Raw genomic sequence first — 12,260 nt, 5'->3', positions numbered from 1 at the left:
TATCATTAGAACCAATTTCGTTTCATGAATGACATTTTAATGCTTACAAAAACTCCAGCAATCAACACCCAGCCATCAGTAAACTATGCTGAAGAGAAAAGTTGGACGTGGTTTAACTCCCTACATGTGGGCATGTCACTTATAGGTCTACTTCAGTCAAATGTAAACTATTCGTTCTGTACTACTTTACTCTCTCTTCTCTCTTAATCCTCATCACTCCCTGTGGAGTATAGGGCAACAACAAATCTCCGCCATTCCACTCTGTCTTGGGCGAGCCGCTTTAGTTCATGCCAGGTCTTGCCGGGTACTACTTTACACAAGTGTGGAATTTTATTTTCTCAATGTTAAAACCGTTCAAACTGTGTAAACATACATTCACTGCAGACGTCATGACATGGCTCCCAGCATTCCCTCTCACAGGGGTGACCACAGTCGCAGGTATTCATGCAGGGATGGTTGCACCTGTAGACATTGTGGCTCACCCCGTGACAACTGCGGCGACACACGTGACCACAATTCAACCTCTTCAAACATTTCCCGCCACATCCGCCATTCTCAACACTTCTAAAACCACTCACGTCTTTTATAACAGTAATACGCTGGTGTCTTTGACATCTGAGTCTCAGCTCTTGACCCATATCCCCTCGACTTTCTGCCGTCTGTTTTATGGATCTCCACAACTTGCTTTTCGAGGCCAAAAGATCAAAGTTTCCAATAACGTACAGGCCGTACTGCGCCCTGGATAGAGCCACACATACCCTGTTGTCTGTGCTCAGAAAGCCCACTTCACCTTGAGAGTTGCTCCTGACTAGCGACAACAGAACTATTGTATTTTGCTCACCCTGGAAGTTGTCTACTGTTGAAACATGAATACATTTCAATTCGTCATCGTCTGTGTGGTCAATGTTCTCCTTGATGAGGGCCACCTGACCACCATACGTAGCTAAGATGGTAATGTCGTCAGGAGAGTAGCCTTGGTCGAGCATATAACAGGCTAGCTCAACCAAGTAATCAGCTTCGTATTCATTCACTCTACTTTTGCTCTGCTCAACTGGACGCTCGTGTTGTTTGTGGTTAATAAAGAAAATGTTTTTTTCCATTCCTCTAATGTCTGATCTATCCATAACAGATGCGCTATCTCTGAGGTTGGGATAAATGTGTTTCATATACACGGAAATTTCCGGTCTCATGCGATGCTGGTCCGTGAGTTGTACGCAGCAGAAGTCATTGTTCACGAGACGTTCAAACAAGGAAATGTCAAGCCCGTAGTGGTGTGCCAGTTGATAGACTTCCGTTTTCGGCCTCAGCTGCTTGTGGTCGCCAATGAGGATCAGATGCTGGCAGTGTTCGCTTAAAGCCGTGACGATGTGGGCCTCAAGAACTTCTGCTGCCTCCTCCACCACCACAATTCTGGGTTTAACGGCCTGTAAAAGTTTTCTGTGCTTGGCTGCACCCGTGGTCGTCATTCCAATCACTTGTGCATTTTCTAAAATTTTAACATCCTGTATTAAATTCACTTCATTTTTCCTATCAAGAGCATTTTCATAAGCGTCTATCAAATCTTTCATCTCACTATTCAAAGATTCTAAAAGTCTATTTATCCAAAGTTTATATAAACTGTACCGCGCATGCATGTCCAGGCTCCAAATACCACGTACTCTCCGTTCTTCGTCTTCTGTCATTGGCTTTGCAGCTTTTAGTTTTTTTACTACTTGCCCGAACGATAAAGCCTTTGAATCAACATCCCAACTGCGTGTTTCGTTTGTTTGGGTTACGTCATAGGTTATGTCCACTCCCATCAACTTAGCTCTCTGTAAACTCGTCAACTTTCCCTCAATCTGCTTCTGCCTTGAACTTTCTTCGTCAACTTCATTGCCAAAAACTCTCTGATCTCTTATTTGAGAATATTCCTCTTCGTCGTCAAAATGAACTGTGCCTCCCTTCAAATGTGTTGTCTGAATTTCATCGATATTGTCGAGCATTTCCTCTATGTTTTTACCCAACAGCCAATCTCGAATACTGAGACCCATCCTGGTTATTTTGTTCAACACAGGTTGGGAAATGACACGCTGAACGATCTCCTCTATTGAGTCAGTCATCCTTGGTTGGCCATACTTGTTTTTATACTTCATATGCCAGAAACGGAAAACTTTTCTTTTAACTGAGGCAGGGATCGAAAACCGAAAATCTAAATCTGATTCAGGGAGTGATTCTGTTTCAGCCATATACAGTTGGACAAGATGATATTCTACAGCTTTGATCAGCTGCTGCTCCAACTGTACTTTAGAAGCGTTCAGCCAAGCATGGATTCCTGCACCTAACTGCCCTTGGTGGGTAGAGCTCATAAAACGACCAAGCAATCTTTCATCTTGTATAACTAACTGAATATTTTGCATTTCAATAACCAAATCCTCGATTTTTCTGCCCAGTTTATCCATTTCCCGATAACAATCTTTTAAACTGTTTCTGGCGCTGAGCGAAATGTTCTGCTTTCCCCTGAGTCCACTGAGGTTAAACTTCTGCAAGGCTTCACAGTTCATTCTCCCGCCTACCCTGACAATACCGTCTGGACAAAACTCTAACATCTCCTCCAGGAACTGGTCAAGGGCGTGGTTCGTGTAGCAAACGACAAGAATCGGTCCAAATGGGTCTGATTGTACTTGGCCACTGGACAGGTTTTCCAATAGGATTCTCATAATTTTAAGTCCAACAAACGTTTTACCTGTTCCAGGGGGGCCCTGGAGCAAAGCAAGTTCTTTGGTTACGGCGTTTAGGATTGCGTCCCTTTGTTGACTGTTTACACATAATGCATTCCCCTTTGGCCACCGATGTGTCTCGAGTACAGGAAAGCTGTTGTCTCGTCTCCTGTAATTACGCTGACATCCACCATCTTTCAGCATACACGATAGGTCATAGCGCGTTGATGTCCTTAAATATGGCGGTGGATCAATATCGTCTTCTTTGCCGTATACTATGTAATCCTCAAAGGGAAGATTTTTGCCTACCATCTCCTGTAAACCCTCTAACACGTGACGATAAGCTTCGAAAAACGAAGGGTTTTCTGTCATTGTCAAACTATCTTCCACTGAAAATCTGTAAACGTCTCCAAGACAGTTCTGGAACTTGACCCTCAGCACGCCTCGTTTTAACTCCTCTCTATCCATCTGCGAGACGGTCGCGTAGATGATTGACCGGAAGTTGTCTTTAGATAAACAAACCAGGCTGCCGTAGATGAGACGTTTTTCGGTATTCCACCTCACAGTTTTTAGTTTTTCCAAGTCTAGAAGAAGGATATGCTCAATGCCGTTAAAAACATTTACTCCCACTATATGGGTGTTCTCATAGTACAACATTTCAGAACCTGAAGCACCATGTTGCCTGTACTCACTGATACCTTCGCGAAGTGGCTGAATGAAGTCCTCTCTCAACAACCGAAACATCACATCTAAATAATGTTCTTTATTTCTGTAGGATCCGGAAACTTTATTAGCTCTTAGAAATGGCTTAAAGTTTTCTTCCATGTCTTCCGTGGTTGGAAAAATTGACAAGTCCCTAATATCGTCAGGTGCATCATCAGCGTCTCTCCAATTCTTAACCATCATTCTCTCCCCTTCGTCTATGGCATCATCAACTGAATAAAAGATTTTTTGAGTGTCTTCTAAAAGTTCTTGATCATATTCAAAACATTCATTACCGTCAAAAAGATCCAAAACTTCGCGACAGTTTTCGATATCTGCTGGCACCATTCGAGCTGTTTCTTGAATGTAAATTAGAAGCGTATTTATGATATCCGGTGAAGTGTCAAAGCCTTGAGATTGTAGGTAATTAATGATAAGAAAATTATAAAAATTTGATGTGGCCAAGATATGAAGTAGTTTTAAAAATTTGTGTTCATGTGACTTTACCTGTAGCACGGTATCTAGGCTGGCCATAAATAAATCAATACAATCTGTGCTCACGTTATCATCATTCAAAAAATCCTCCAACTCCTTACAACTTGACACCATCCAGAGAAGAAGGGTTGCTGGGTCATCTTGCATGTTGGCCCACTGTTTAAGCCGACCGTAACCAAGGTAACTCCTGCCTCTCCCACCCGAGTGTCCCCGTTGGCGTCTCCCTCTTCCTTTGGTATATCTTCTACTCATTATCGTTTCTGTTCGGAAAATTAAATTTAAAAAATCATCAATATTGTTAACAATTTTTCAATATTTTTAAAGCCTTTTTGAAAAACGGTTTAAAAGACATTTTCAAATTTAATCTTTATTCATTTATCTACTTAGGGTTAAATATTATGTAGGAAGAAACCTTTATAACTCCGTGTGATTTGTATTTCCAAATCACCAGATCACGACCGTGTTTTTGTTGGCTTGTATTTAGTTCATATTGTCTGTCTCTCTGTCTCTTTGTCTATCTGTATTTTTATTTTATTTTTGCTTGACTGTTTATTTGCTTGATTTGTATTGTTTTTCTATTTGTTTGATTGATTGATTGGTTGATTCTTTTTGTAATGTTGTAACTCAATTTCGAACCATTTTTAATACAGCGATTTCGTTCGAACTTTTAAGATACCTTCTTCTTCGATGACAATGAAAGAATGTCCAATTTTCGATGTAACTAACTGCTCAATTTGTCATTTAAATTTATTTAAAGATGTTTATAGTCAGTAACAAAAGAAAGATAACTAGTTAGACACGATCCTCCGATCAGTCAGCTGCGCTGTAGTTCATGCCGAATGTTTATGTTTTGCGTTCTTGTTTGCCTTTAGGTTTGCGTTTGTGTTTCAATTTGTGATTGCGTTTGTTTTGGCGTTTGAGCTTGTGTTTGTTTTTATGTTTGTATTTGCGCTGATGTTTGTGTTTATGTTGCATTTGTGTTTGCGTTAGTGTTTGCGGTTTTTTTGTCATGGTCATTTACAGTTAGGATTTTCACAGAGGGATACAAAGGGATACTTCTCAGAAATTTACTCGAATAACCTTTACATTAATAAGCTTTTAAATGAAAATGAAAAATTGTAAAATATATTTTCTACATAATTTTTTTTTCTGTTTCATCGGTAGAGGAGTGGGGTTGGTCTTACACCGGGACACTGCCTCCTCTTTCCCTACCATCATGCACAAAAAGATGCCTAAAAGAAACAGTGCAATCAGCTCTTGTTTTTTTTTTATGTCAAAGCCCATGCTATTGTTGAAGGCTTGATGTCGGATAACATAAGCTTAAAATGAATGTATAACTAATAATTTCAATTATGCTATCAATGTGATCATTAGGATACTGAACAGAGCGGATATGAAACAAAAGATATCGTACATTATGCTCTTGCAGAAATCGATCTAGAATCAGTGGCGTAGCGAGAATTTTTGGGCCCATATGCAAAAATTAACACTGGGCCCCAGCAGTGTTTCTTCCAGACTTTTTTCTCCGGGGGGGGGGCACTTGAAATCTTCGGGGGGGGGGCTCGCTTCTCCCTTCCCCGAAATGATGCCTTGGAGAAACTCTATTCGTCAGCCGTTAGGCTACAACAGAGTGAAACGAAGAAATCAACTGCTTCTTCCGATGTAGGGTTTTAAATAATATAAATGTTCTGTACATTTTATACATCCTAGTTGTTTATTAATGCTATATTATTATGTAGGTTTACAACCCCGTAGTTTTGTAAGAAATGTACATGCTTACAGTTAATTTGTTTTTGTTTTTCAACGACCCAAACACAGTAGGGTCACAACACGGGGGTAGACGGCTAACAACATTTAGGCGTGAAATCATGACGAAACATTGTAAAATTTACTTTAAAAATTATGTTGTATCCAGCTAAAATAATAAAAAATAAGTCATCATATACAGTGTTTATCTGTAGCAAGCATATCCATCAGCGTTGCTGCGATCTAGTCCCACATACCAGTGTAATGAAACAATTTGTAGGGGTTTCAGCAACGCGTTACCAATTGTGTATTTGTAGTCGTGTGACCTTGTTTTCTAAAACTGAGATAGTTAAAAGGTAAACAACGCCACTGTTATTGTTTTTCGGATCTTTGTTGCTGGGGCGCGGGTTCGTCCAAACTACCGGTCAGACGCCCTTTAGCTTGCTGTATGAAAGCATTGAGTGTACGTTGATCATTCTCCGTAATAGTGAAGTTGAACACCTTTCAGCGAACGCTTAAGGGTGTCGCTGGAGTGACGTGTTCCACTACCATGTGTAGCCGATTGCTACCCCTGTTCGGTTTAATCATCGAGCGTAAGGGTCATCCGTAAGCCGGGGTCGCCGAAGACCGCCCCTGTTGCTGTTTGATCGTTGAATTAAAAGGACCCCTACAGGATCCCTTGTACTCAGGTAGCCGCTGGCTATCTTGGGGCGCCCAACCTTTACTACTGCTGATGCGCCTCTTATTTGATTTAGTTATCGATTTTAGTAGCCCTCCGTACCCTTAGTGAATGGCGCTCATTAAATGAATATAGGCGCTGTAGAGCTCACGGGGGATCCCAGGGCGCATCAGGTAACGCGACCGACGGGTGATGCTAATTTGACCGCTGCGCCTAACATTCAAATTAACGGACCCCAGGTGCAAAAATAGCCGCTGGTAAATTAAGTGGCAAACAGCACCGCCTTACTGCCTGGGCGCCGCCATCAAAAAAGTAAAATTTAATGCTAGAAACCTTCCCCAGAGATTCTTTCAGGCACGTTTTCAGAAAAATGTCTGGCGAAAAACACTGCCTAGAGTATTCTCAACAACTTCCCAAATTTTCTCGGCGATTGGATGAAAACCAAAAACTTATAGGGTTTGTAGCTCCATATGGGCCCTGTTCGACCCCCCCCACCCCCGACCCCCACACACGCACACACACACACACACACTGAATGCAAATGCAAATGTACAGTAAGAAAGGACTGGGGGCCTTTTTGGAACTTTAAATTATTTCTACAGTAGAAAAGAAACTGAATTTCCTTTTTCTTTTTAAAAGTATTTACTTAAAAAATATTAAAATTCCAATATAAAAGTTTTAGCTTTTTTCAAGCGGGAAAAAGGCCCCTATTTGCTTTGGGCCCCTATGCCTTGCTTACGCTAGCTTTACGGTAGCTACGCCACTGTCTAGAATCGATGCTCTTTAAAATCTAACAATAACTTGATTTGGCAAGCTGACAAGTACGCAAGTGCCTAACTGACTCTAAAAATAACCAACACGTCATGTCTTTGTACTGTTTGGTTACGGCTAGCTCGTCACAGACACTGGTTTTAAACTAATCCAATCCTATATTAATCCAGAAGTAAAAAAAACCGATAAGACTGTTGTATTTCAAAGGCCTTATCCACATAACTGCATAATATACTTCATGAGTAAAGACAATATATGTTATTAAAAATCTGAATCAAAATAAAATTGTTAAGCAATATATACTATTCAGTTTTAAAATATAATCATTATTGGGGACGTAAACACAACGGCGTTGTCTGACAAAGGGCCGCAGTTCCTCCAAGACTTAATTAAGCTTGAAATATAAGTGTTAAAAGGTCGCATTTTCCTGTTAAAAAAATAGATTATATATGATTGATTTATACATAAACCACCAAACAATAGAGCTTTGACAGCTTTTTGTTGGTTCCGCAATGTGCACAGTTTCTTCCAGGCGTCACTTCCGGGGAGGGTAGGGAGGAAGGGCTCTGCACCCCCGAAGAAAGTCTACCGCTCTCCCGAACGAAATTTAATTTATATAGAAAACATACTTTTAGCGGTGTCCGGCCCCCCCCCCCCCCGGAAAATATCAAGTGCCCCCCCCCCCCCCCCCCGGAGAAAAAAGTCTGTGCATACTGAATGTGCGTACTGCCAGTCCATCCACTTTTTAAAAATTAAAAAAAAAATAGCCCAAACTTTTAGTTTTGAAACCAACATAGACTAAGAGATAAATTAAACTTACAGTTAGATAAAAAGCCAAACACAAAACAGAATTTTCTAGTTCATAGAATCCATCACACGGCTAATAGAACATATTTTAAGTTGAAATATCAGTTTAGACTAACTGAATGTCAGTCTAGATAATCTGAATGTCAACTGTGATTCTATAAACGTCATGTGTCTTGTTGCTATGCAGAATCGATTACGTACAAATAGCGTCATAGCTGATTCAGAGAATAAGTTTTAGTTTCAATTCTTTGGAGAAGTATGCCAAGATATTTCTGTTTTTGTTTCAGGTAGGGGAATTCCAAAGGTAATAATGAACATGTATATTTCCAATATTATGTATACCTCTTGAAGAAAACGAGCTAGGGGTCATCCATAAATGACTTCACGCTTTTTTTGAGGATTTTTACCCCCCTCTCCCTTCCGTCACACATCGTCTCAAAAAGTCAGACCCCCCCCCCTTAAATGACGTCACACATCAGCATACAAACCCCCCTAAAAATGCAGTTGAATTTATTTTTTTTTAAACATCGATATTTTTCCAAAATATTGTCTGAACTCTGTCAAATTAAGTATTTTAATCAATTCCTATTACAATTTATTAAAACAGTTTTCTGAAATTTCACATGTAAGTAAAAGATCTAATTCTCTACCTTCTGTTAAATTTTGAGTAATTTCCGTTGACCGGAAGTACTAATTTACGCTATTTCCGATTTCTCAAAAAACGCATGTAAATTTATAAAGTACTAATAATATCCCGCACTTTTATGCACATTTTATTAGGCGTTCACTTGGTGTGCAATTCTTTTTTTTTACGAGATTTTATTCTATTATAAAAAGTTTAAGTAATTAAAAATGGATTACATATATTGTCTATGTCCTGAGTTGCCATCCCTCGTAGTTTTATATTAGAATATTCGAGAAAGTTTAGGGGAGATCACTCTCGGTTTATTAATGATAGAATACGAAACAGCGTGGTCGAACAGTAGAGCGTTCGGTCGGTCTTAAGTACGAATCTCGTTCCGAACTCGGAACTGCAGGCCTCGCAGAGTCCACCCAGCTCTAATGGGTGCCTGGCTTACATTGGGGAAAGTAAAGGCGGTTATGCATAGCGCTGACCACTCCACCCCTTCATCAGCCGAGGTCAAGAAACAAGTGAACTTTATTTTGGGTCTGATAGGGGAGCTTTACTTTTTATGGTAATCCTATTGGGTTTTTTTCTTTGCTGTCTGATCTCGCTCTCATCAAGACCACCTTTGTTGCGTTTATATTTTCATCCGTCCACACTACGTAGCTGACCAATCTGATTGGTCACATCCCAGCCAATCCCTGTTCAAGATAAGTTTCCGTCTATCCCCAGCTGGTGTGAATCTGACTGGAGTTGAATGTAATGTATGACCTTAGGAGTCATCTCTTTGACAAAGTCACATTGGCTAATGGCTTCAAAAACCAAGGAAACTGGGCAACAATGTTCCCTCTAAGGACCAAGAGTGTGTGTGCAAAAAATATGTTGTGTGCGCGGTGCTAAAAATGACTTGGGCAAGTTAATATGTATGTTTAAGCTTGCAATTAAGCAGAGTAATGAAGGCATGCATTTTGATAAATTAATAGTATAATGTGTAGGACTAATGAAACGTATGCAAATTAAAAGAAGATACAAATCCCATCTAAATAAAATAAAATACACAACAGAAACTTTTAGAGTTATACTTAGACAACAGGTTATATGGTCGACGTACTATGTTAGTGTAATGCAATCGTATGTTAAAAATGTTAATACCATAACGGTAATACAAATACAACAGTTTAACATGTAAACCATTTTAAAGAGATGACTTGAAAACAAAATTAGCTAACCTTTCAGTGGCATTTATTGCAATTTCTCGCGTCTAACCTTGCCTTGCTTCCACACCTTATATGCTTTGTTTAAATCCACATCCTCTCCAGCATTTAGATATAATTTAATTCGCATTAGATTATCCAAATGTGTGGCTTTAAGTCTATTTCGTGCTTGTACTTTAATGCTGTTCATAAGACTAAAACCTAGATCGCAATCAGCGCTGGATACTTGAAAAGTACAGTATGTCAATTAACTTTGCCAATGAGCTAAATTGTTCATCATTTAAAGCAACTCCTGCGTTTTCAGTTAGTGAATTTACTGAACCTGATTTGAGTTTTTCACTGATCTGAAATTTGAAGTCATTTATTGCGTGATAATTGACTCTTCATTTGTTGTTTGTAACACGTCTTTGTACTTTACGCACAGTTCTTTGATATCTTTGACGCCAGACTCAAATGCGCAATTTCTAAAACCAGTAGGATCAAAAGCTGAAGAAAACTGCAGTTTATCTCCTGGAAACCTTACATTTAAATGATCGCAGACCGATCGTATAAACTGCGTGATTTGTCTTGTGTCGATTCCTACGTTTTCATTCAAAATTTTCTCGGATTTATCATTCTAAGAAACATCTTCAGTCAGGTATTGTGCTTCTAATTTGCGTATTCTAGAAATGCAAAATTGATGTGCTTCAATAGATGATAAATTATTTCGCTGCAACAACATTGATAGATTAGCTAATTCAGTTAATACATCATTAACGGTATAAAGCGCAATTTGATACAGGTGATCTTTTAATGATTTCAAAACATAACAACAAACAGGATCATTTTAGTCTTGGACTTGTTCTTCACAGTAAGCAGCTAAAGCATCAATATTTCTAACACAAGTACTGACAGCAAAGTGACGTTACAACCAACGAACTTCATAAATTGGTCGAAAAGAAATTACATCCATATCATGCACCTTGGCCTATTCTTCAAGTGCGCCCTTTTTACTTTCTCGTATATACGAAGTATAGAGAAAGTCTTGTAATCGTGCAAAAAAAATTCGAGATTTTTGCAAATCTCGACGTTTTGCATCTCACTGATACGGAAAAACATAATTTTGCAATCTTGTCCGTATGTCTGTGTGTCTGTGTGTGTGTGTGTGTGTGTGTGTGTGTCCGTGTGTAAACACGATAACTTGAGTACCGTTACAGCTAGGTTGATGAAATTTCATATATAAGTATTTAATCAAAATCGTAGATCCGTATCAACTTTTGAGCGATTTCCGATAACGGAAGTGGTACTTTTCCTACTTTGAATTTTTCAAAAGCCTATAACTTGAGTACTATTTCAGATAGATAAATGAAATTTCATACGTAAGTAAAAGATCTAATTCTCTACCTTCTATTAAATTATGAGTCATTTCCGTTGACTGGAAGTAGTACTTTACGCTACTTCCGATTTCTCAAAAAACTAATGTAAATTTTAAAAGTAATAATAATATTGCGCACTATTATGCGCTTTTTTATTTCGCGTTCACTTGGTGTGCAATTAATTTGTCTACGAGATTTTATTCTATTTTTAAAACTTTAAGTATTTAAAATGGATTAAAAATCATGTCTATAGCCCGAGTTCCCATTCCCTGTTATTTTATATAAGAATATTCGAGAAAGTTTAGGGGAGATCACTCCCGGTTTATTAACTGAAGATTGAACTCAGTGCTGTTCAACAAGATGGGGGACCTTAGCCTTCAATAAAGCAGCTAATCCCTTCCTACGGCCTAACATAACCGATGCCCCGTCTGATGTTATCATTACCATGCGGTTCATGTCAAGTTCATGTTCAGTGTAGTACTGTGTTATGGCTGCCTCCAGAGCTGAGGCATCACATGCGGTAAGCTGAATTATTCCACCAAAAACGGTTTTGTAGAATAAAGAATTGACTGAACGAAATTTAAAATAAAGGATTAGCATTTTATGTACAGTTATGTCAGTACTTTCATCAACTATAAGCGTGTGGAACGATGCTACTCGAAGTTCTGTCAACGTGTTCTTTACAACCACCTCGTTGATTGGTTCAACAAACTCAAAGGCGTTATTCTTACTTCGCCAAATGTCTGATATAGAAACATACTTACCCATGTTGTTATGAATCAGTTGTACCGACAGCATCGAGGCGTGCATCCCAAATGCGAGAAGAACATTATCCGTTAGGATTCGAACTTGATCCTCGTTTGACCGCTGGCACTCAACTCGTTCTTCTCGCTCAGTGTTAGTTTCAAGTACTAGCAGCACAGAACTTACACTTCAGATGCTTCCTAATTCAACTGAAACATTCTTAGAATCTGGCGTATCGGTTGTCACTTTAACTTTGAGCCATTCCAGTTTAAACGAATCTCTCGTTTGTTTTTTTTTTTTGCTGCATTGTTTTACCGCTTTGTCCACACATTTTTCTTTTCAACATGTTCAAATAGCACAGAGTAGTAAACTTTTATTGCTTATTTACTAAACCAGTCTGTGAATACTGAAACAGTTCGATCAAGG

At 39.1% G+C, this 12,260-nt stretch overlaps 1 protein-coding gene across 1 annotated transcript; it reads right to left on the bottom strand.

Moving 5' to 3' along the window:
* Positions 1 to 344: 344 nt before the first annotated feature.
* LOC131937164 (NFX1-type zinc finger-containing protein 1-like) lies at positions 345 to 3,746 on the bottom strand. Its single transcript, XM_059294370.1, has one exon. The coding sequence runs from the start codon at positions 3,744 to 3,746 to the stop codon at positions 345 to 347; it is 3,402 nt and encodes a 1,133-aa protein (XP_059150353.1).
* Between the last annotated feature and the right edge of the window lie 8,514 nt (positions 3,747 to 12,260).

Source organism: Physella acuta, unplaced genomic scaffold (genome assembly GCF_028476545.2).
Source record: "Physella acuta isolate Inbredline_101_S28 unplaced genomic scaffold, ASM2847654v3 ptg000201l, whole genome shotgun sequence".
NCBI classification, from domain to species: domain Eukaryota; kingdom Metazoa; phylum Mollusca; class Gastropoda; family Physidae; genus Physella; species Physella acuta.
The sequence above is the reverse complement of the archived record's forward strand: the minus strand, read 5'-3'. Positions and strand labels throughout refer to the sequence as shown.